Source organism: Alnus glutinosa, chromosome 14 (genome assembly GCF_958979055.1).
Source record: "Alnus glutinosa chromosome 14, dhAlnGlut1.1, whole genome shotgun sequence".
Classification (NCBI taxonomy): Eukaryota; Viridiplantae; Streptophyta; class Magnoliopsida; order Fagales; family Betulaceae; genus Alnus; species Alnus glutinosa.
In genome coordinates, this window is record NC_084899.1 from 22,038,174 (window position 1) to 22,064,588 (window position 26,415).

At 33.9% G+C, this 26,415-nt stretch overlaps 2 protein-coding genes and 2 long non-coding RNA genes across 4 annotated transcripts; all 4 read right to left on the reverse strand.

Moving 5' to 3' along the window:
• Positions 1–3,591: 3,591 nt before the first annotated feature.
• On the reverse strand, positions 3,592–4,792 carry LOC133857782 (uncharacterized). Its single transcript, XR_009898377.1, has 2 exons — positions 4,218–4,792; positions 3,592–4,017 (listed from the first exon to the last, which is right to left on the reverse strand). It is a non-coding gene; the product is annotated as an uncharacterized LOC133857782 (long non-coding RNA).
• A 2,967-nt stretch (positions 4,793–7,759) lies between these two features.
• Positions 7,760–8,653, reverse strand: LOC133857936 (uncharacterized). Its single transcript, XR_009898399.1, has 2 exons — positions 8,371–8,653; positions 7,760–8,194 (listed from the first exon to the last, which is right to left on the reverse strand). It is a non-coding gene; the product is annotated as an uncharacterized LOC133857936 (long non-coding RNA).
• A 1,029-nt stretch (positions 8,654–9,682) lies between these two features.
• On the reverse strand, positions 9,683–13,978 carry LOC133858041 (protein SULFUR DEFICIENCY-INDUCED 1). Its single transcript, XM_062293457.1, has 4 exons — positions 13,788–13,978; positions 11,963–12,175; positions 11,648–11,803; positions 9,683–10,251 (listed from the first exon to the last, which is right to left on the reverse strand). Exons 1-4 carry the CDS (start codon positions 13,899–13,901, stop codon positions 9,847–9,849), a joined length of 888 nt encoding a protein of 295 aa, XP_062149441.1. The 5' UTR covers positions 13,902–13,978; the 3' UTR covers positions 9,683–9,846.
• A 6,589-nt stretch (positions 13,979–20,567) lies between these two features.
• On the reverse strand, positions 20,568–26,350 carry LOC133858034 (uncharacterized). The gene is made up of 8 exons (XM_062293446.1): positions 26,080–26,350; positions 22,465–22,545; positions 22,283–22,371; positions 22,106–22,180; positions 21,797–21,900; positions 21,513–21,659; positions 21,338–21,400; positions 20,568–21,115 (listed from the first exon to the last, which is right to left on the reverse strand). The coding sequence occupies exons 1-8, from the start codon at positions 26,200–26,202 to the stop codon at positions 20,877–20,879; spliced, it is 921 nt and encodes a 306-aa protein (XP_062149430.1). The 5' UTR covers positions 26,203–26,350; the 3' UTR covers positions 20,568–20,876.
• Positions 26,351–26,415: the final 65 nt, after the last annotated feature.

Below are 26,415 nucleotides of genomic sequence, written 5' to 3' on the forward strand. Positions count from 1 at the left end.
ATCGAGAGACAGCCAACCGTGCTAGCTAGCTTGTGGGCCACTTCATTGCATTCCCGTCGGACATATATGATTGACGGACCAAGAGTGAAAACCAGAGAGTGATACCCCCATCCTAGCTGCAAGTGCCTCTGCCACTAAAGGATCTGCAACATAACGAATGGTAGTGCACTTGGCCACCCGAACAAAGCCATCATGATCTCGGATAACAATTCCCACGCCCATGAGTTTACTTCGGTGATCCACTGCGGCGTCCCAATTGAGCTTTAACTGGCCAGGAGGTGGTTTTTGCCACTGCGTACAGTACTCCATGGTTGACAGGGGCCGGACTAAATGGGTTGGCCACCACGGTTGCCTGATGGAAAGCCTCAAGTGTGTCCTGTGCACACTTTACTAAGGCTGTAGAATTCATGACTGTCCCACCGAAAACTACTTTATTTCGGCGAAACCAAAGCTGCTGCGTGATGATCGACACTAGCTCCAGATCCTCGAGACTCAGCCGAGCAAGCAAATGTTCCATGCTGGACAGGAAGTACTCCCCCCCCCCCCTCCCTCCGCCCAGACTGCCGAGGAGGCCGGCCGAAAGACACCCACTGCCGGCCACGTACACTGCAGACTGCCGTCCACTACCACGCCGACCACTCCGAGCATGCCACGCCGATCATTCCGACCACCCACCGTTTACCAAGAGCGCCACACACCCCATTTCCACCGTCCCCCTCCCCTGCCGACCCACCGTCAGTCTCTCTCTCTCTCTCTCTCTCTCTCTCTCTCTCTCTCTTTATGTGACTTATTCATGGGTTTCTCTCTCTTTATGTGACTTATCCATGAGTTTTTCTTGATTTCTTGGTATGGGTTGGTGTTAATCTTGAGTTTTGAAGGAATATTGACAATGGGTTTTGAAGGAAAATGAGATGGTATGCGTTTTTTTTGTGGTTTTTATTTTTTTATTTTTTATATATAATTTTTTATGAACTGTGTTTTTTTATTGATGAAATGTTTTTTTTTTTTTTGAAATGGGTTTGAGACTTGTTTAGTCACATATAAACAAATTTCAAGAAATAGACATTAGCATGTGCTAGTCTCCTCTCTTGGCCTGAATGACTTTATTTTTGGGTTGGAATTTTCTCAATAATATGCATTTACTGCTATGTTTTTGGTGGATAATCTCTCGCATATGAATCAATTTCCTTTTCTTTTTCTTTTTCTTTTTTTGTCTATTGCAGGTCCATTAATTTTTTTGGAAAATTATGTTTAATATTCTGTTTTAGGTTCACATTTCCCATGTACTTGGGTAATTGACTGGCCTTTCCATTTGATTCTTGAGATTTCCCACCTTGTCTAGCCTTTTCCATTTTGATTAATTGACTCTAAGCATTTTTGGAAGTTCGAAGACAATTCTGAGAGAGACATATACAGGCTCATCTCTGTTATCCAACTCCAAACCAGACATCTTAAAATTGTTCTTCTACTCATTTTATGAAAGGTATTTTTGTTATTAGAGAGGACATTGACATGTTTTGGTAGTTTAGATAGAAAATATTAACACAATTGATAGTTTGGAGAAGATATATATTAATAATAAAATGGTAATTTAAGAGAATTATGTATACTTTTCTCAACTCTTTAATAAGTCAAAAAAAAAAAAAAGTGAACATCATTAGCGGCGAAAAATATACTGGTTGCTAATAAAAATAATTTTAGTGACAAAGAAGCAGTTTAGTCACTGATAGATTGAAAAAAATAATAAAAAAAAATAAAAATTGAAGATTATCGATCAGTGATAAAAGAGCAATTTGTCCCTAAAAATCATAAGATGAGTGATAAAAATCTGTTTTGTTGCTAATAAACTCTAGCAGTGACATTTGTTGAAAATTCATCGAAAATTGTCCTCTCGCCTTATTATTTATGAATCAAGTATTTTTCACCAGAATATTAACTACGAAAGTAAATAATTTTGTCGCGAATTAACCCAAAAAAATTGGAGATTATTTGAAGATTATTTATTTACTGATGAAAATTTTACTCATCTCTAATAATTGTTATATTAGCAATGAACATAAATTAATTAACCGTAAAAATGGAGATTACTATTGATGAAAATTCTTCTCATCACTAATAATGGTAATACAGGGGGCGAAGATGCAATTTGTTTCTAATAAAGCGAAAAAGATGAAGATTGTTAGCAACAATAATAAAAATCCTAGCTAATAATGATAATATTAGCTAGGAATAAATATTGTTGTCACTAATAATCTGAAAAATGTAAAGATTATTATCGACAAAAAAATAAATAAATAAATAAATTGAAGATTATCAGTGTTTTGATAGAATTTGATTGTATAAACTAAATTGTTATTTTGTTCTACTCCGAGGACCTTTGAATTATTTTTTATTTTTTTTACCGCACAGAGCGATTTGTTATTTAGGTCAACCATAGGGACTGATTTTAATTTTATCCAATTATCCCCCCCTTTTTTTAGTTTAAGTTTTTTTAATTGTTTTTAGTTTCTATTTAATTCTTAAGTTTTAGTTTTTTTTTTTTAAAAAAAAATAATATTGATATTTTTTATTTGAGGATATTTATGTCCTTTAACGAGAGTTAACGTCCAAAAAAAAAATATTCCAACTGATTTAACGAGACTCCCTAACATTGAGGAATTTTGATAAGTAAATGGTAGTTCAAGGTAACCGGGTGGTGAGAGTGTTAGTAGGAAAAGGCCATATTAACTGATGGTGATAATTCATGTAGGAAAAATGTAATTAACCCAAATTTTCATTTATTTTTTTTGAATTATTTTTTGTCATTTCCACCAAACTGGCTAGAGGCAACTCAGAAGCTTCAAAAACCAATTTATAAGTCCCACCAATGTTTGAAATCGAGCACAACAATTGAAATGGTCATCATGATGTTCGCCAGATTCATGCTGTGGCAAAACTTTTAACTATATTGATATTGTGAGAGCTAGATATATAATAATCTCTTTTCTAGGATAATTGGAATCTATAATTATAAAATAATAACATTAGTTTTTGGATTTCCATATTCATAACCAAACACTTCGATATGCATCAAACTAATAAAAAAAATTCACTTATAACCCTTGATTTTTCATCACTTTTACAATTAAGTACTCAAACTTTAAAAAGTGTTAATTTAGGATATTCATTTTTCAATTTCAACTCTCCGTTAGAATTTTTCATTAAATCCTATCAAAATACCCAAAATACCTCATTTTTTGTAGAAAAAAAAAAATTGCAAGGATTCAGGTGTTGTCAGAATTTAACAGAATTTACAAAACTACCCATGCCTGAATCTTTCTAATTTTTTTTTTTAAAAAAAAAAAATGGTATTTTGAGAATTTTGACAAGATTTAACGAAAAATTCTAATGAATTGTTGAAATTGAAAAAAATTGAAAAATGAATCCCTAAATTGATACTTTTTAAAGTTTGAGTACTTAATTGCAAAAGTAACGAAAGATTGGGGGTTATAGGTGAAATTTTTCAAATAAAAAATAAATTTGTGACTATCATTAACCACTTCATAGTTTTTAATTAATATGCAAAAAGAACCTTGCTTTTCTTTCTTGAAATAGATAGAAGTTTCATTTTTATGTATTTTTTTTCCTGATCAAATTAGGAAATGGTTACAAAGGATCAAAACACTTAGGAAATGGTTACTAATGATCAAAACACTTGGAAATAAGTGAGCTCCTTAATAACAATGCAGAAGTATAAGCAAATAATAAGAAATTGACCGACCGATCCCCTCTGAAGGGCCATCATATAAGAAGTTTCTTTGATTTGCTTGCCTTTCATCCCATATCTTGTCAATTACGAACAGTCCAGGAAGGAGCAAGAGCATTTGAACCATGAACAACGTCCATCTATTGCAGACTCCCACTCCAGGCATTGCTTAGCACATTTCTCACCATTAACACAAATACCCGACCACGTATGGCTTCCTCTCCAACATATCTTGCACTCATTATATGTCTCACAGTCTTCGGCGTAGACTCCTAACAAGCACAAAGAAACAATTATAAAACGAAATGAAAAATATGTTATACGACTGCCGGATGACGTGACAATGAGAATCAGCTATTGATTTTTTCTTTTCTTTTTTTACACGGTCACGTCATTTCAATTGTACGACAGCCGATCGTATAAAAATCTGCTAAATAGACTTGTTCTTACAAAGATGTGTAAAACTACACACCCGCAAAGATCATGAAGAGGTTGACACACATAAAAACATGAACAAACTTTTGAATCTTAGCCATGTTTTCCCTCAATTGCACCAAATGGTAATGATAAAGTAGGGTCGGTACATAGAATAGTGTATATGTTCTCACATGGTCAAAGACGTAACCAGAAATTCTTATCGATGGAGGCCGGGGGGCCAAAGCATGACACTAAAAATCTACTGCACAAGAGAAACCTTGTGAGAATCTACAACAAAGAAGGCTCTGCCCTAATTTCTAATCTTCCGGAAATTGGCTCTTAAGAAATCCAAACAGTATATAGATTTTCTCACGTTCTGTTTGGAATCCCCAAAGGTCATATATGTACAAATGGATCTAAAATAAAAGTAATACTCTTCTTCGTATGTGCTTTTGTGATTCGTTTGAGCCACGACTTGTGTAAAGGGCATATTTAATAGTTGAAGAAAATATTATTAATTGAGAGTTAGGCTCATAGTAAGGCTGAAATATAATAGTTATGCTTTACTTCTATATAATACTCATGATAGAATTGTATTAGGCATCAAAATGATTATTCAATAAAACGTTTTTTTTTTTTTTTTTGTTTTTTTTTTTTTTTTTGAAGGAAAAGGTTACAAGGAGGATGGGGATCATGGATTCATGAGCGACCCTAAAGTCGGAAAATTGGTAGGTTCCGAGCAATAATCCCATAAAGATATAGAACAGTGCAGAAATATAAATAAAAGTTAGGGAATGAGTCAAATAAATGACCCGGTCCTCTGAAAGGGTTGCACAAGGCAGTTACAGAAGCAAAAGGTATTCAGATTAAGGTAAAAAATCATTTCTTGGAGACTGGGCTGGCTCTATGTTTGGTGAGGTCTTAAGGCGAATATTTTAGATGAGGCCTTTTGTAATATTTAAATATTAAATTTTTATTTTTTTATTTTTTTATTTTTTTTTAAAAAAAAATTTATATTTTTCCCTATTGAGATTCAACGTCATATTGTTAAACAGATTCATTTTAATATTCATTAATTTCTTATTCTTTTATTTCTAAAAGTTTTTTCATATCTAATGCATATTTCTAGAAAAAATTTATAATTAAAAATATTTACAAATAAGAAAGTTACATAATAGAATAATTGGAGCTGATTCAACATAGGCTCAAATTTATAACACTCTTAACCTGCACAAGAAAACAATAAAAAAAAAATTAATAATTAGTAATGAGTGGGTAATTATACAAATTGACTAGTATTTTTTTCATACGCTAAATATAATTTATTAATTTTTGTTGAAAAAAAAACATTATAATATTTTATAAAAAACGGTGTGACTATTTAACTTGCAATAAAGTAGAAATATGTTAGTTTTTTTGCTACATTTTGTTGACAAAATCACTACCATATCAGTATACTGCTAAAATAGAGATACCGTTATTATTTAGAGTCTTCCAGAATATTTAAAGTTTATTTCTCTAACTTGGAAAGAGCCTTAATATAGCAATATCGATATCACAAATATCAAGAAGGCAATTTCCAGAGCTAGGGAAGATTCTGCGCAATTTACAACTAAGCAAAGTCGGTTCCCTAGTTACTGCCTAGATGGCCCAAAGAAACGTCAGGACGCCCATCAATGTTCGAGAAGATTCAGAACAACTCAGCAGGCACGGTTGGTGAAGACAGCATGCAAATGTCCAGACGCTAGGGCAACACCGTTAGAACGCAGAGATTGAAGTTTAATGAAGAAACGCGTGAAAGAAGTCGGTTGCTACTTATCGTCCGGACACCCATCGTCTACGTCTGGACGCCGCCCAGGAAACTCCGAATCAAAATTGTATTAGGTTGTCTAAAACCTATAAATAGAGGTCTCTAGCTAAGCTTGTATTATTTAGTGAATTCGGTATAGAATTTCATTGTACTTTAGAGAGAATGTTTAGGTAGAAATTGTGAGATTTGCTAGCTCTCAAATAGTTTTTCTTTGTGTGATTTGATCAACCCGTGAAGTCTAGCTTAGAGAGAAGCCCTAAGTTAAAAGACTCTATTGAAGACCCATTCAGGTGAAGACTTGGTTGAGAGGCATTCACATATAGGTATGTGTTAGAGTTAAATGTATGACTACTGCATAAGAGGTATGTGAGTACGACTTTTGTACGAGTACTTTGTAACTAGCTTTTTCTTTTGAATAGTGGATTTCTTTGGTTTGGTTGTCCGAAAATGGTTTTTCTCTTAATAAGAGTTTCCACTTCGTCAACAAAATATTTTCTCTCTTTTAAATTTTGCATTTAAATATTTTGTTGCACAATTGATCATACACACAGGTTAAATTATGAGTCTTTATTTTCCAAAACAAAACACCGTTAAAAAAAAAAAAAAAAAAAAAAAAAAAAAAAAAAAAAACGTAAAAACAAAACAAAGGTTTCCACTAGTACAATGTTGTTTTACAAATAGGGCATGGATGTGACCATGTCAAGTTAGGCAGCATATGTGCCCTCGTGTAATTAATTACGAACGTATGCAATCTGTTTAAAATTACTAGAGTATTAGCAACAATAATAAATATTTTGGTCGCAAATAAACTTTTAAAATTGAATGTTATTAGGGGCTACAATTCTTCCTGTCAAAATTCCTAAAATACAGGAAAATTTTGAGAAAAATTTTAATGAACGGTTGAAATTGAAAAAAAATTGAAAGATAGATATTTAAATTGACACTTTTTAAAGTTTGAATACTTAATTGCAAAAATAATAAAAAAATCAGGAGGTTTTAAGTGAAATTTTTCAAAAAAATAAAAAATAAAAATTGTGTCTATCACTAATCACTTCATAGTTTTTAATTAATATGCAAACAGAACCTTGCTTTTCTTTCTTTATCAAATAGATAGAAATTTTCTCGGAGGCTATGGCTCATCTTGAGGAGTATCAAAGATGTAACAAAAATGAGGATATTCTCTCTTATGGGGATCTTATGCCACACCTTCCTAGGCCCCGAACAGGTTGGTGCCCCCCTCTTAGTGGACTTATAAAGGTTAATTGGGATGCTTCAATAAATATTACAAAGAAGTGTATTGGTATTGATGTTGTGGCGAGAAATTCTGTAGGGAATGTCCTTGGAGCAAAATCCCTCACAGAGAAGGTTGTAGCTATTCCAAAGTTAGCGGAGGCTATGGCAGCCTATGAGGCAATGGTGTTTTGTAAAGAAGTGGGATTTTATAAGATTATATTAGAAGGGGATGCAAAACAAGTTTTAGATGATGTGAATTCAAGAACCCCCAACCATGATGTTGCTGGACATTTTGTGGAAGGGATAATCATGGAGATGCAAGGGCTACGACAAGTATCTATCTCTCAAGTGGGAAGAGATGCTAACAATATTGCTCATCTACTAGCGAAAGAGGCCTCTACAAAGGAAATTGATTATGTTTGGCTTGAAGATTGTCCTAATTTTATTTTGCATGTTGTACTTAGGGAGATTTCCTCTCCCTAGATCCTGTTATGGGATCAATTTGTTTACATCTATGAAAATTGGCTACTTTGTTCAAAAAAAAAAAAAAAAAATAGATAGAAATTTCATTTTATGTGTTTTTTTCCTGATCAAATTAGGAAATGGTTACAAAGGATCAAATTAAAACACTTAGAATAGGTGAGCTCCCCAATAAAGGACCAAAAACGACTATAACATTGTAGAAGTATAATCAAACAATAAGAAGTTGACCGACCCGATCCCCTCGGCAGGGCCATATATATGAGAAGTTTCTTTGATTTGCTTGCCTTTCATCCTATATCGAGCATGTCTTGTCAATTAAAAACAGTACAAGATGGAGCAAAGGCATTTGAACCATGAACAATGTCCATCGATTGCAGACTCCCACTCCTTGCATGCCTTAGCACATACGTGACCATTAACACAAATACCCGACCACGTATGGCTTGCTCTCCAACATGTCCTGCACTTTTCATTATATGTCTCACAGCCTTCGGCGTAGAGTACTCCTAACAAGCACAAAGAAATAATTATGAAACGAAATGAAAAATATGTTATACGACTGCCGGATGACGTGACAGTAATTTTTACAAAGTTCCTGTTGATTTTCACGGTCAACGACAGTTTGTCGTATAACAGTTTGCTAAATAAACTTGTTCTTGAAAAGATTTGTAAAACTACACACCTGCGCAAGTAAAGTGGACGAAGACGAAGAGGTTGGCACACAGAAAAACATGAACAAACTTTTGAATGTTGGCCATGTTTTCCCTCAATTGCACCAAATGGTAATGATAAACTAGGGTCAATGGGCCATTAATTTATTGTTCTGCTTGGCTCTTAAGAAATCCAAACAGTCTCTATAGATTTTCTCACGTTCTGTTTGGAGTCCCCAAAAGTCATAACAAATGGATCTAAAATGAAAGCAATATTCTTCTTCCTATGTGCTTTTGTGATTTGTTTGAGCTACGACTTGTGTAATGGGTATATTTAATAGTTGAAAAAAATATTATTAATTGAGAGTTAGGCTGAAATAGTTATGCTTTAGTTCTATATAATACTCATGATAGAATTGTATTAGGAATGAAAATGATTATTCAATAAACGTTTTTTTTTTTTTGGAGATTATTATTATTATTATTATTCTTTCTAATTAATTAAGGAAATGGTTATAAAGGAGGATCATTCTCACTCCTAATCTGAAAGGATGAGAGAATGAGCGATCATAAAGCTGGAAAAAGGGTGGGCTCTCCAACAATAATTCCATAAAAAAAATACAACAATGCAGAAATATAAACAAAAGTTAGGAAATAGGTCAAATAAATGATTCGGTCATCTCAAAGGACAACACAAGACAGTTACAACAGCAAAAATGGTACAAATTGAGGTAAAATCGTTTCTCAAATCAAGTTTGTGCATTCTGGGGCTTCTTCAAATGCGCACCCATTCTCATTTACCATCTAATCTTTGATATTCAATCATTATTATTCATTCTAAAGTCGTATTCATTTCCATTTATATCCCAAATTACATGTAGAAACTAGAAAATACACTACAACTTGGGCTCTCGTTTATGTTAGGTTTACGGAATTTATTTTTTATTTTTTTAAGTTATGAAACTTTGATTTATTAATTAGAAAAATAGAGTAGATTGTTCCAACAAAACAATGTCACAAATACGGTCAGAAATTTCTTCCATCCAAACCTGATCTATGATATGTTTAGCAACAGCTTCAGCTAACCCATATGTCTTATTATTTGCGACTCTACTAATACGGTGAATTTGCCAACTAAACAGTGAATTTAAAATCATGTGAATGTTTTTCATTAGTTGTCCAAATCTACTCAAATTACGCTCAGAAAAGCTCACCGCTTTAACCCCCCGAATGCATTACCTTTCCGGAGAATATTTTGCACACCTAAAACACAGTTTATACATGTGATATCACAAGTGGAACCAATTAAATGTTGGTTCCATCAACTTCTTTATTAAACACCCGAAAGCACTTGGTTCTTTTCCAAGGATTACAATTTTTTTGGCCCATTATTTACAAGGGAACCTTGTTCTATTTTACTCCCAAAGAACTATATATTTTCTCACCCCCCCACATTTCAAACTATATAAATATGAACAAGAGAAATCCAAAGAGGAAAGAATAATATTTTAACATGCCAACTGATCTCTAAATGAAGAGATCTCTTCAAAGATGGGCAATCTCTTTGATCTAAATGGGCCCCATTCATTCATCAACTGTTCAAGCCCCTCGACAAAATCATTATCAAGTCCCACTAGATCCAACGACTCCAGTGAAGGCTCCCAGCTGGACCTCAGTTCTATTATCAACTCCTCCGCCCGTTTCTTTGACTTGCAATCATCGGAGCCGGGAAGTCTACCCTGCAATACGTCTTGAATAACAGAGTAGGCCTCATCAAATCGACCCTGTTTGATCAGGCAGAGGCCCAGGTTGCAAGCCTTGTTTGCGTCTGCATCGATCATCTGGGCCTTCTGGTACACTACCTCTGCCATCATAAAGTTTGATTTCTGCATGTAGGCCCACCCCAGATTGCCCTATGAAGTTTACCACATGGAACTGGTCAATATGGCGAAACACGGATATGTTACGATCTTAGGTGTCCCGCATCGTTTAAGTTCAACATCTGCATATATGCTTTTCGACACCTTTTTCTTGCAAGCCAATTTTTAAGGGTGAGTTCGAACGCTGATGTTTCTATCCGTACATTACTCAAAATTAAGGTAAAGCTTACAAATAGTATAGATTTGGTTGTAAATATTGACAAAATGTTAAACATGCATGGCTAATTAACTCTCTTTATATGTGTATTCAGCTTGGACGTGAAATTGGAAAAGTTTTTTTTTTTTTTTTAAATTAGGTTGAAATAAATTCTTGTAATCTAGTCTATTAAATTGACATCTGTCTTTAGAATATGTAATTCAGTCCCATAAAATTTTGTATGAAGGTGTCACATATAGTTGCATTCACATACAACCAGCCATTTGATGTCTCTAACTTTCGTGACTCTTACTCGATATCTATAATGATATAGTTTTAACGTAAATGTATATAGAACTGAACCATAAAAATTTAATTCAGGGGGAGAAGAAGAGGCAAAAATTGGAACAAAAATATTATCTGATTGGAAAAAGTATATATATCTCCCTTAAACTACCACTCAATTGTCAATGTACCCTCCAAACTATCAATTGTGTCGATGTCCCCCTTTAAACTACCCAAAAATGTCAATTTCCCCTCTAAGACTAACAAAAAGACAAAAATGACACTAATTTTTTTTTTTGAATAAGACAAAAATGTCCTTATAAATTCAAAAAATTAAATTAAATAAAAAACGAAAAAAAAAAGAAGAAGGAAAAAGTACAATTTTTTTAGTTTTTATTTTACTTTAATAATTTTATGAATGGCATTTTTGTCATTAGGGGGATATTGGCATTTTTTGGTAATTTAGGGGGACATTGACACAATTAGTAGTTTGGGGGGTACATTGATAATAAGGTGGTAGTTTGAGGAGGTTATGTGTACTTTTCTCTATATTTCCCCCCCTCCCCCCCGCGGAAAAAAATAAAGAACAAAGAAAGTAAAGTTCTGTTGTTGAGCATTGTTCAATTATATTTTTCATCCGAAAGGCCGAGAGCTGATTGAGACTTTGGGCGTTATTCGATAAATTAATATGTTAATATTCTCCCTTACGTGTGGGCTCAATAAGTAAAGTTTAATACGTGGAATAGTCAATTGATCAAATTAAGTGAATTACGAAAATAAGGTTCGAACTCATGACATTTATTCTGATATATATCATGTTAAATCACAATTGATAAAAAATTATAAATTTAATCATTTAATTAATATTTTAACGCTAGTCCAACTAGCAACATAAAAAATTAATGTGAGGTCATCAATGAAGTTATCCGGTAAAAGCTAGGTGCATACCAATAATCTCGAAGTTTCTTGCTTAACAGAAACTTGGAACTTCTTTCCATGAGAGCGTGCTGTCTTGGTGGGTTTTCCATTGAAGGCCTCTCCTTGGTAGATCGATCTTAGCTTTCTCTTTAGCAGATCAATCTGCTCCTCTATTTTCCCACATTTCTGCGTTGAAAACCTATGATCAGCATGCAGACACACTAATATATATATATATATGATGCACGTAGCATGCAATCAAGCGATTAAGATTGACCTATATAATCTTATACTCATGTTTAAATTGAATACGACCCAAACCTGACAAACGGCATAATTAGATACCTTGTATAGGTCGATGAGGACGTTATCAAGCGATTCCTGGGCCTGTTTGGAGCAAAGGCGTCTGAAAGACTTGACAGCTTCAATCGCTTCTTCAGCTCTATCAAGTTGTTTCATCACTACTGCCATGTCCTTCAGGGCACTATCCACTCTATCTCCGGCGTTTATTGCCTTCCAAAACAATACTATAGCCGCTTCTGGATCCTTTTCAACTAGCTGAAACACCATTAAATTGAAGAAACTAAATAAATAATATATTAATTTGATGCTGATCATGCATGTTTTCAATCACTTAACAAACAAAATGATATAAAAGAAATCCTGTAAAAATGACTATTAATTTGTATGAATGTCGAATTTTTCTGGTAATAAACAAATGAAATCAATCGATCTAATAAAACCATACAGTTATAATGATGAAGGTGGTTGTTTTAAAGCTTAGTATACATGTATGTATATATATATATATATATAGTTTACGTAGAAAGATTCAAATAATTTTCAAAAGGCTGAGAATAAAAGAAGAGTCTTAATTATAAGAAGTTTATAACCGAAAGAAGTTCATCAATTTTGTTTTTGGGGATGATTAGGGTTCATCAAATTAATTGTTTAATTAAAAAAGTTGAAATTTGAAAAATGTGATCAAAATTAGAGACAGAATGGTGAGAGGAGAAAAAGGAAGAAAATAAATATTGGAATTCGTAGGACCATTAGAGATTGAAGATTGGTATTAGCCGATAGCTTTAATACCGTGAAGAAACTCAAAATGAAATGGAAATAAAATAGAAAAGTAGAAAACGAGAAAACAGAGACAAATATTTACGGGAGGAGATTCAGTGTTAGATACATACGTCCACCACTAGGTAAGAGTTCAAAAGGGTTATATCTTGCTCTTATTCTTTGATAATATTTACTGTAAAAAAAACTTATATTTATAGAAAAATTGAGGTAGATGAAGATAAAAATAAGGATGGTCTAATCAATCCTATAAAGTAATTATCATCTAAAGAATATATACCATATCATATATTCTAACAGAAAACAAAACTTATGAATTTCCCTCAGTAACGATGAAAAATCATGATTAAGAAAAAATTATCGACGCTGTCAAATGATCTTCAAAAAAAAATAAGTGAGTAGAATGATCTAAAATAAGGAAAGAATTGAATAAGAATCAACAAAAGATTGAGCAGAAAAAGGCCATGACCCAATGAAACTTATATAGTGGAAACAACAGATTGAGATCAATCTGATGCTCATGTTAGACTTTTAAGGTGTCTCTGAGATCTAGTCAGGGCAAAGCCTCAGATACTCCGATATATATATATAAAATGAAGAAATTAAGGTTGTGTCAACCGTTCAATCGAATTACATGCGCGCAATTTGGTTAGGAAAATTCTGAAATCTATCTCCAGTTCGGACATGAAAAGTTTTATAAAGTCAACGCCCACATTGCGTGAGAAAGGTGATATCCTTCACGCTAATTCAAACTTTTGAGATAACTGGTAACCTATCCATTCCGCTCATGATAGAAAGATGTGTAGAATGAAGATTGAATCATACTTTCATAAGCTTAAGAACAAGAAGAGTACTTTATCAGAACCAAGTCATGAAGCAAGGAAGCATAAAGAGGGAGCAGGTGATGAAGTTTGAAGAAAGAGAGACAACATTGATGCATTGCTCAATTAATGTGCCATCAAAATTCCAAACCATAAGCTTACTATTCATGCAAAAAGAACATTATTATAAGTAAAAAACATACAAATCAAATCGTGAAATTTAGATCATGAAAGAAGACAATGAAAAGAAGTTGGGGAAGCTAGCACACCTGGGCATGTTTGGCTCTGACATAAGGAGTATCACCGTATGGAACCTTGTGTATAATATGATACACGTCTTTCTCTTTGTTCCCTTTTGAGCTCCTCTTGGAACTTCCTTCCATCTTCTGTATCTATCTCTGATTATCTCCTACTAATTACAGCACTACTGGATATAAACAGAGAGAATTATTCATGAAAAGATGGCCTACTCCCCCCTAGAAAGGGAGACAATGGAGAGAGAGGAAGCCAATATATAGAGAGTTAGGTGATGAAAACTGAATCTGGACGACACTGCGTCTAAGTTCGACTATGCTGGCTCCTTCTGAACTAACAGCCAATCAACTGTTTTTCAGACCCGTTGGATGGCACACGTGTCTCTCAATCATTCATCCTTTTGCATCCTACAGAACCTATCTAGTGTTACTTTTCTCTTCCCAATCAGTTTCTATTGGGTTATAAATATACTTGGTCAAACTTGCTCTTACAATTTCTTTGATTCATCAAAGAGATTCAATGTTAGTTTTGTGTTGTTTTATTTTGAAGATCCAATTGTCAAAGGCACCCACCTTTAATTACCTACTTTTCTTCATGGAATAGAACTCGTTGAATTATTAAAAATGATTAAATTTCCTATGTTTTATAATTAGCTTAAATTTTTGGAATATTAAGTAATAAATTAAATATGGTATTAGAAAAGTGGTGAATTATATGAAAAGGAACGGGCCCAAAAATTACAAAATTGGTACATGTAAAATTTACTTCACTCCTATATAACGAGTGACGCTATAAATTACATTTTTATTTTATTACTGTCACACATTGTTGATGCATGTGGCAATATCAATTAACTCTTGAATTTTTTTTTAAACAAATAATTGATCCAAGAGCTTATTGGCACTGCCACATCAACATAATTAAATAATGATAAGATAAAAATACAGTTTTATAGTATTACTCCTATGTACTTAGATATTACAAGTAAAGTTAATTAATAGTCGATTTACCTTCAATTACTAGTATGACTAATAATAGCTTTAGTCAACATAATTTTTACTTTTTGTAGGAAATTTTTTTGTGTATAGTAGGGATGAAAATGCGGGCGGATAATGACCGTTCACATTCGCTATCCGCACATATCGATCTGTTATCCGCTATCCGCATATGCAAATGTGAATGCGGTTAGCAAAAATCACTAAAGGCATATGCAGACGCAGATATCGATTTTAGGAAATACGAATGCGGTTAACCGCATCTGCATTCCTTTTATATATATATATATATATATATATGGCAAAATGATTAGTAAATGTGATTTGAATAATAGTGTTCAACTATAGATAATATCCTTTTTGTGTTTACTAGAAGTAGGAATTACAACTTCGATGCCCAAAATGCTCATTAACTCATATGCGGACAGTGGATAATAGTCACATTTAATAACAGCAATAACCGCGAGGATGCGGATACCTAACAGTGTTAACTGCGTTATGCTGATGCAGATACGGATATTGCAAATATCTGCATCCACATCCACATTTTGTAGCGTACACCAATACATTGTTACATCAACAAAATTATGATGTGACATAAAGATGGTGCTTTTATGTATTTTTATTTTAAAAAGTGTTTTGATGCGATATAAAGGTGAAAGTAGTTTAGATTGTTTTTTTGTTAATATTTTTGTTTTGAACAAAGAAAACAAAAGGGAAAAGGAAAATGTGTTATCAAACAAAGCCTCTATCTTAGTATGGTGATGATTAATTTGTAGTCACCAGAAAGAAATTTCTTATCTTTAACTACCAAAATCCCCTACATACAATGGGGATCCTCCCCTACAGTCGGTCAGCGGGTTATGAGAGTTCGAATGGGCTACCGGTCGGAGCAAGTACTCAGACAGCCTGAGCACATGCTCGAGTAGATGGGCCCCATCGAGACTTCTCATAATCTCTTACGTACAATTCCCTGCACTTCAGATAGAAGACTGTAAAAAATCCTGAGACATTTGATTCACATAGAAAGAGGAGTCTCTCAATCTCATGCACTTCAAGCATAAGATTGTAGAGAGTCCTGATCTATTTGATTCATATATATATATATATATATAAATAAAAGGAGGAGGGGCAAGTATATATTGATTTTTTTTTTCTTTTTAATTTTATTTGTATCATGTTTAAGATGTGAAAATAACATAAGATGGATAGGATACACATCAATAAAAACGACACTACAACACCTTTTTTTTTCTTTTTCTTTTTTTTTTATTCTCATTTTTTTTTTTTTTTTTTCTTTTTTGTAGTGCCAAAGGCAGCCCAAACGGTGGTTTCAATGAAAATGTGTACTTACGTACAACAGGTTGTAAGCCTTGACCCTGTCTCAAAATACCATTTGATAACAACTTTCCCAATCATGACTAGGAACTTAACCTTTTCGACACGTTTCTTTATTTGATTGTCTGTGTCGTTTCTTTAGCATTTCCCTTCTTTATTTGTTGAAGAATTGGTCATAGTTAGTCCACGTTGTTCGTTTTAAGTATCTGGATAAAGTTTTTTTTTTTTTTTTTTTAAATAATAATAATAATAATATATTAAATTGACATATATTCTTAAAGCATATAAAATCGATGGTAAGTTAATAGACAAGGTTAGACGAATTTTATCTTAACCTAGTTTAAAAAAAAAAAAAAAAAACTTTATTAATCTTAAAAACCATACTTTTATCTCATTATGTTGACGTGACAGTATCAATAATGGGAAATGCTTGGTGGGGGACACTCATCCGTCTCCCATCACCCATTTATAATAAAAAAAATAATTTTTTATTAAAAAGTTGGCTTTGATGTGACTCAAAGCCAATTTTTTAATAAAAAAATAATTTTTTATTAAAAAAGGCTCATAGAGAACGGATAAGTGTCCCCTGTGTAGCAAGCCTCATCAATAATATACTGATTGTCATTGTCATGTCAGCAAAACAGGATGAGATAATCATACAATAAAACTATGGTTTCTTCGTTTCAAAAAAAAAAAAAAAAACAGTGGTTTCTTAACATTACTCTTATCCTTTTAATTTTTGGTCACAATGAAATTAAAATTCAAAACCAGATAATATAATATCTTAGCAAGAGCAACCCATTGGTGAGCAGGTTAGGGTTATGACATCACATAGTATGGATGAACCTGGTCATCAAAGTAGATAGATTCGGTTGGACAAACCATATTGGATATATTATGAAATGGGATAATTAATTGCATGTTGAATTGTATAATTAGCCCTAATGCTACTTGCAATTAAGTTTAAGATAATGATGTTAACCCATTAATGGAGCTCCCTACAAAAAGTAAGCAGCTTTTGGCGAATCTCAGTTATATATTATTGGGGATATTTCATATTACTTGGCACAATGATATACATACCACATACATGTGTGTATATATATACATATAGACATGCTTGTTTCATTCAGATTAAGATTTTAACGATTGGTTAAACTTTTGATAATTGTTTTTTTTTTAAAAAAAAAAAAAAAAGATAAATCAGAATATGTATGAAAATATTAAGAGTTTAATAAAAAGATCGAGACAAAGAATAGCCGAATGTATTAGATTGTTTCTTCTAGTATATTCTGATTTAATAGTCATTTGTTAGGATTGGTTGCTTAAAACTAATAAAATATTAATATTTAGTTGAAATAGAGAAATATTTAGAGAGTTTGATGTAGGAAGCCTTTTAAAAGTGATAGATAAAATCAAAAAAGTTGATTCTTGCGCTAAAATTTAGAGAAAATTTAGAGAGCTCACTAGAGATGCTCTAACCATTTCAACCATCGCTAACTACTTATGGCGGTGCGGTTAGCGTTTATCAAGCAAGGGATTCTTCGTTAGATTCTTTCAAGCCATTGCAAATAAACAATTGGTAGAACTCCTCAACTTGTTATTGTTAGGAGTAGGGGCTTTCTTGTACGCTTCTCTCCTCCTATCTTTTAGTGGGTATGCGGAGGAAGCAATGTTAGAAGAAAGACCCATATCTTCTTTGTGTCATTTCAAAATTGATGTGACTTATGATAGACTACTATTGGATTTTGATCCAATGGTAATTTTAAAAGTTACATCATTTTAGAAAGACAGTTATTCCTTCTAGTATGATTCTTTATGAATTTGAATATAAAATTGGATTCGGCTTGAGTCTAATTTCAATTAAAATTGGATTTATTAGGATTTAGTCATGTACGTGTTCCTTATATGATGTTATGGGACCTGTGTCCCAATCTCAACGAATCTAATTCAGACAAGAAATAACTCGAAACTAAAACCTAAAAACTTTGAGACTACAAAAAAGAAGATCGATCACAACTATGTAGGTACGTTAGATTAATTAGTTTTTTTTTTTGTTTTTTTTATAGCATATTTATATTATATTAATCTAACCTTATAAGATATTGTCAAAATTTACTCATTTAGGATAGTAATCAAGAATATAAATTTTTATATTTGCTCTATATTTGACAATACTTCCAAGCAAAGTGACAACAAATACATACTATTTATTTTCCTAGGTTTTCGGTTGTTCAGGCAAGTGAGCCCCATAAAAGTCCATTCTCATTCACGGATCAAGCCGACTATAATTCGGCCGATGACTTCAAGCCAATCCAATTTTTATATTGTCAACTTCAGACAACGAACCAATTCTAGTATCCATCGCGGCATTAAAATTCAGTCAAACTGAAGTTTTTTATTATTATTATTATTATTTATAAGCATAATCTGGAAACTATTATATTTTAGGAAAGTTTATATTCTCTTCAGAAAATTTAAGATCATATAATTGAAACATCTTTTAAAGATACATACATCAACAGGCAAAACAAAAAAGTAATCTAAAATAAGGAAAAATAAAAATAAAAAATAAAAAAGTAATCTGAAAAGCAGCCAAGTGTGGGTGGGTCCGTCTGTTTCTGGAGGGAAAAGATCAAATGAACCTGGACATGTTTTGTTTAGGGTAGAACCTAGACATCTTCATGTCCTTAGAGAAAATCAGAAATGGATAAGTAGTAAACCTTAGCTTGTATGCCGTGTGGTTCCAAAAAACTGCCGCTCTAAGAAGAAGAAAAAAAAGACAAAATATTCATGACGTTGGAAACTTATCTATCATGTTTTTTTGACAACTAAAGTTGGCTTCACATGATTAGATTGTGTTTCATTTTAAACTAATAGTAAATAATATATCGTTTGGAGGACTCACGATTTTAAAAAATAAGCTACGATTTTAAGGGTTAAATTGTTATTTTACCAAATGGTTAATTGTAATTTTTAAAATCATACATTTTAAAATTATTATTTTTTAAATTGTAAGTTTTGAAATCGCAAACTCAAGCAAACCCTTGTACTATAATAAGAATCATTTCACTATTGAAATAGGACAAGTGGGAGAATGAAAAAAAAAAAAAAAAAAAAAAAAAAAAAAGAAGAAAAGAAAAAGTGTGGCCCATATGCCGCATGATATTTAGTGTGGTTTAATTAATCTTAAGTTTAGAGTGTTCGGTAATTTATTCCAAATAATGAATTGTTCTGATTCTTATCTCTTGACGGGAGGAATAAATAAGGTGAAAATTTGATTAAGGGTCCATGATCTAGCCTATAAATAAAGAGCCTATGCATTTCATCAATATGGACTTGAAGGCACAACTAGGCGTAAGGAATGGTTGGAAGATATCTCTCTTTACTAAATTAATTTTTAGGGTTTTTCATGCTGGAGTTTTTCTTTTTTAGTGGCTAAAGATAATTCTGAATTTTTTTTTCTCGATATTTTTAACACAAGAAGTTATCTGAGAAGATGATTTTTAAGATATGAGCACTAGCAGCAACTTCCCTTAAAATTTTTCTCAATTTAGGGAATTAAACCACTTTTTGCTTTCCTATTAAAATGCATTCCATAATAACTTCCCTTATCATTTAAATATTATTTAAATTAAATACTAAGAGAAAGATAAATGAAAAAAAAAATTATTTAAATATTGTTTCAAATAAATGCTACAGAAATGAGAGAGGAAAGATAAAATTTTTCTATATTAAAATAATGCTAGGCATAGGCATTGGAGCTTATAAGATGTAATGTACCAACAATAACGACACACGGACTGAAATGGCTGTGTATAATTAAGTCTAACTTGTGCTTATGGTCCTCTTTGATCTTAGATGCCTTAAAGAACTTACGTTGGTCCCTCATCTATAACCCATCTAGCAGTCTCAATCACCTCGTCAAATCAGACTATGGCTTGATCGAACTTAAAAAAACGCATACAGTTTCATCCGTCTAGATCTTTTCCTGTGCAGTTCCCCGCAAACAAATACTACCATAATCACGCCCAAATAGAATAGTCAATCTAATTGCCTCCTCTGCCTTTGGAAGCTGCATGGCTATGTATGTTTTGAGTAATGCTACACATTATCTCCTTGTCCTCTTTTTATCCTCCCAAAATTAATGTAGCTCTTAAAATCACCATTGGATCAAAATCTAATAGTCATATATCAAAAATTCAATGGTAATTTTAAGAGCCACATCAATTTTAGAGAGACAAAATGAGGATAAAGGGATGATGTGTAGCATTACTCGTATGTTTCATATAATTGAACTCATCAGCCTGCTTTTAAAACGCTTATAATTTTGCTTTTTTACCGCTCAGAATAAATCTAATAGTTATACTTGGCTTCATATTCCACAGGAACCACTGAATAAAATGTAATAAAACATTCACAAATGCAAATTCATCTGAACATGGCACAAGGACACCGACAGAGAAAAAAGAAATTCTTTAAAGAAATAACGGGAGGAAAATATAAATACAAAAGGGTGTATTGGAAACCAAAGGGGTAAATGAATTACAGCACTCATAAACCCACCACAATGATCTTTGGGTAGATGCAACAGATGAGCAGAACAACCTTGCCCACATCCATATAATGAAAAACACTTTTAAAAACACCGCATAATAATGCTGGAGATTGTGAACCATATTTCACGCTATTACCACTGTACTCGTATACATTCAACCCACAGGCCAAGGCAAGCATTTAGCTAAAGCCAAAAAAAAAAAAAAAAAAGGACTATTCCAGGTTGCCACCACCCCTTCCACGGCCACCCATCCGTCCCCGGCCACGGCCATACCCTCTACCCCCTCCCCCTCGGCCTCTTTCATATCCCGTACCTCTTTCATACGCCTGATTACCTCTTTCGTACGCCTGGTTACCTCTTTCATAACCCGTACCTCTTTCGTATGTCTGGTTACCTTTTTCATATCCCATACCTCTTTCATATGCCTGGTTACCTCTTTCATATCCCGTACCTGTCAAAGAAGCAGTGCTTGAAATGATTAGTCCAATTTGTATACAAGCCTTATTAATCTCATACGAAGAACCTGCACCAAAATGAATTCTTTCCTATGGCGACTAAGCAGTATCAAAAGTGGCACATTTATGGATATAATATTTGCAGAAATTAATCCCACTACCAACAATGTTGCAACAACATGTCTTCCTTGCACATGCAGTTAAATAAGGAAACCTACCACGATAGCCCCAACCTCTGCCTCGCCCACCTCCTCGGCCCCGGTTTGGATATCCACCATTATCTATTAGTAAAAAGAGTGCAAGTGAAAAGAAATGTCACACTTCAAAAGAAAATGAGCATCTTATATAACCTCAACTGCTACCACAACATAATCCAATATTCTAAATTTATACCTTGATAGTTTCCATATCCACCTTGATAAAATCCATATCCACCTCCACCTTGATAGTTCCCATATCCACCTTGGTAGTTCCCATATCCACCCCTGCCCCAACTCCGCCCTCTTCCTCTACCACGACCCCGTCCTCGGCCATATGAATCTAGAAATCAAGAGCAAGAAACATGTTAAATTTTGTACAGCAGATGGAACGGAAGAGAAGTTAAAACAAAAGAGGTCCTGGCCTAGGAAAAAAAATTAAAGAAGTATCTAAACAAATTCATTTGTCACTGGCATCACCTTCATTAACAGCATTGTACACAGGACGAGCTTGTTTTGGTGGTGGTTGCTGCTGATAAGTAGATTGTGGCTTTGGTTGTTCAGCATAATGTGGAGCTTGGTACCTATGGAAAAAATTTCAGACATTCGCAGAACACACCAAAATACTCAAGTTGAAAAACTACGAAAGAAGATTATTATCCACATTATAAGTCTCAGAGGCAGCATGAGCTTGTAAAACTTGCAGCAGGAAAATATAGCTTAAGAATACCAATAGTTGGTCCATGAAGCAATAGACTGAGCAGAGAACGAAAGTTTGTACAAACTTACCCAGGAGAATTTTTGTTTAGCTCTCCAGGAGATAAGGTGATTGAAATCATTGAGACATGGCGAGTCATCTCCACACTGCATCAGTTATTAACGCTCAGTCATCTATAGCATTAAGATAAGTATTGATCATAAATACACAAATATGTAAATCGAAATATGCTGGGAAAAAAAACTTACGGTACTAGACCCTCTTCAATAGGTTCCCATACATCAGTTATGCTTATTGAGCTAATGGCAGTATCTTGATGCAACCTGGGGATTCTCTTCTGTTTCAGGACATGAATAGATAATTACTTCACAAGGGAAGAGAGGAGAGACAGAGAGAGAGGTCTTAGAGATATCTTGAAAAGTATACCAACCTTTAAAATCTCTGCAATTGCTACCGTCTTGCTGATTGCCTGCCCCATTGCTTTCAAGACAATCTCTCTAACACGTTTTTCCTAATTACCAAATGTCATAAAATTAACAAAATACACAGCAGATATTTTCTGATAAAAAGTGAAGCAACACGCCGTCACCAAACACGCAATACCATTCAGACGCGATACCATATGAGAAACACTGAATGTAGGACTTAATGGTCAAGCAAAACAGGCAAATACTACAAAAAACAAGGAGAGAGTCATGAAAGCTACCAGAACAAAGACAGACAAAAGAAGGGGAAAAAACACACAAAAAAAAAAATGTCCATAATAAATGCTTAACAGATACATGCAGTGCTCTCAAGTTTAAACATCCACAATGTTCATGACTGGTCTTATAAAATTCATAACTGGAGTTTATTTAAAGCCTCCATAATCTGACCTTTAACTAGAGCTCTTCTTATTAAAGAACATTGGCCCTGTGGCCAAAATACTGCACAAGCTGCTAGAACCCCAGTTACTAGTCACAGGCATAGAACTGAACCAGTAAATACTGTAAACCTAAGTATAAAGTAGCAGCACCAAGGAACCTTTTTACAGATAAGGCTCACAAAGAGCCATTGTCACATTGCCTAAAGATAAATTTAGAAGGAACAGAAAGGAAAAGTTGAAAGTAATAACTTTAAAGTGACCGATTACCTCCTACCTGTTTAAACTAAAACACCAGCATTTAGCTGTGGGTTTGACCCCTATTTTCAATCTTATGATTTTTAATATTTAAGGTAGAAACAGTTGCGGTTTTGCAGGCTTAATACACCAAAATATCACCATCTTGACAGAACCCATTAACAAAATAAAGGATCAGTATATACTCAATTATTACCAAATAACAACTACCACTAGAGCAAACCAATTACAAGCACATGCGTGTTTGGCTTCGTTCAAATTGAAATCCACTGTTGACTCTTTACTCCTCCCATCAATCTTAGCCGTCCTCCTCAAGGTCAATCTTGAGGTCCTTGTCCGCAAGCGCGAGAAAAAAAGGATCATTTGCATGACAGGTTACTCACTGAATGATCTAATTGGACTTTTGTTACTAACACTTGGAAAGTTTTGCAATGACAGCATTAGATAACCTCTCTACTGGAAAAGGAGAAAGGCCCTTTATGAAGTCATTCCCCCATCTTAATTCAAAGTGACAGGCACTCACCAGTGCGCATGACTTTGCATTGTGGATATGTGAAAAATGGCCAATATGCAACTTATTGATAAGCTATAAGGTTGTTCTCTCAAAGAAGCCAATTAAACTGCTGCCACACAGCAAATGGTCTTAACACATGGACATAGGATTTGGCTACATCTTTTGGCCCATGCCAGAAGCAACTGCTTAACAATGCCAGCATCCACCTTTTGGTTTAATTAACCAAGAGTTTCCAGCTGCGTTAAACACTACCAGATTCATGTAGTTTGACGCAACCAGGAGAGATCACCGTGAAAAGTGCCAATAACAACCAAATTAACACAGGAAAAAACTTCTATACAAAACTACTCCAAGTGAATTATCCCAAGCCACTAATTATACCAAAAAGCATCCTGATCCTAATGAAAGCATGCAAACATGGCATGTTCAGAGTCGGGCATTTACATTGAATTAACAGACACGCAGAAAAATAAATTGTGGCAACATCTGACTACGCAAACTCTATTTGGACTATTTCAAGTATGTTGCTATTTTCAAAAGTCAATCCATGTCTAGGTATTTACTAATCTACATCAAAGGCTAGAGGAATTATGTCTTTGATCAATGCCTTTGCTTTATATCAATTGCTCATATTTAAACTTATTTTTTATAGGTAATATAGAAATAGCATTTAAAAGCGTCAGGTGCCCCCAAGCATACATGAAGTATACAGAAAGGACACCAAAATAGAAAGAAAACAAAAAACAAAGGAAAACACCCCCAAAACCCGAAGACAGAAGAACCCCCAAAATCCCACTACGGAAACCCAAACCCACAAAGAGACCTAGGCTACATTACAACCGCACGAGCCCTCTTGCCTTTCACCCGGTTAGAACCAACTCCCCTCGCATCGAAGTTGATCGAACATATTTAAATCCAAATGGCAAGAGTAAATAATTCCTCCAACTTATCTTTAACATAATCTATGCATCTTGTCACCAGTAATATTCATTTTATTTAGAATTAATAGCTCTGGTGCCAACTGATGTACTCCTACAACCAAAAATAGTTAAAAACACATAATGAGAGAGAGAGAGAGAGAGAGAGAGAGAGAGAGAGAGAGAGAGAGAGAGAGAGAGAGAGAGAGAGAGAGAGAGAGAGAGAGAGAGAGAGAGAGAAACCCACTTCAAACAAATAATTTTGGAGGAAAAGAGAGAGGGGCGGGGGGAATTTTTAGATACATCGTATATTATATCATTTAAAATCATCTCCCTCAAACGGAATCATCTTATGCTAATTGAAAAAACAATCACTGAATCACCCAAAACTGAAGAAAGCAGTAGAATATGGTTATCATAGGAAAACTAGACAGCTCTATTAATTTTGCTAGCATTCAAAAGGTACAAATCCAAAGTAAAGATTTAGCCACTTTAGAAATTGGATCAATTATCAAAGTTGACGGTCTATGACCAATTAAAGGATATAATAAAAGCCACCGTTTCAAAATTTCACAATGCTAAGCATGCCGTTTTCTGTGACAGCCCACTTGAAAGCCCTCAATTTTAGACACTTCAACTTAAGGAAGAAATTAAAAGAGAAAAATCAACTTCATTCCACTTCTTCTTCTTTTTTGAAAAAGCAGAGAAATTTTGTATAAGATGTAGGCGCCCCTTAGCATACAGGGAGTATACAAAAGGACGCAAAAACATAAAAGGCAAAAAAGATAAAGAGAAGTATAACCCTCAACAGATGACAAAACATTCAATCCACAAGACCATAGGGCCAAAAACTCAGTCAATAGATGTGAAGTATCAAATTGAAGACATATATATATATGTCAATTAACATTACAATGACCATTTAATAAAACTCAAACAGACTACAACATATCCAATATATTAGAAAATTTAGCTTTAAAATTAATTTAAATTGAGCTCAACCATGACAATAAATAGCAATCCCATAAAATACAACCATAAAAATCAAACAGACAAACAATTTTATATGCATTATCAAGCATAGAAACAAAACAGAACCCATCAAAGACATAAGACCACAGAACTAAACAGACCATTATACCATATCTCCCCAAACCATTAAAATTTAGTCAAAAACCCATAAAGGACAGATATAAACACTACCCAGACTAAACCCATCTGGGATATTCTTATATAGAACTACAGAAATCAAACATCATCAACAACCACAACCATTATACCAAACCATCACAGCCCATCACAGTATAACATGCTCTATCTATAGACGATTCAAACATAAAACCACAACCGCATAAATTAAACGAATACTACTGTACAATTCCTACAATAAAACAACGAAAAAAATGAACAAAACCCCACCAAAAACAACCCAAACCCCAGAAAACAGAAAAAGGGAAAATAAAAAAATAAAAAAAAAATGTAAAGGATACCCACCTGGAGAAGAGTGGTGGCATAGCTGATGTAGTTCCTGATGGCGCCTTGAGTGGTGATTCGGATCTCATTCTCGTTTATCGGAGACTCGGGCTTCGGCTTCTCGACCCTCTGGTACCTATCCATGGCTTGAATTCGGATTTCGGATTTTTACGAGAAACCCTTGCCCCTAAAACCCTAGCAGAGAGCGGGAGAGAGTAAAGCGTGGGGTTAATTCCTCTGCGAGAGAGACTGCTGGTCTTTCACTGCTTTTTAGGGTCACTCTCTGTTTTTTGTTTTTTCTTTTTTTACTCAATTCTGACACAATTGGGTAATTACAGCGCCTTTTGTACGCTAACG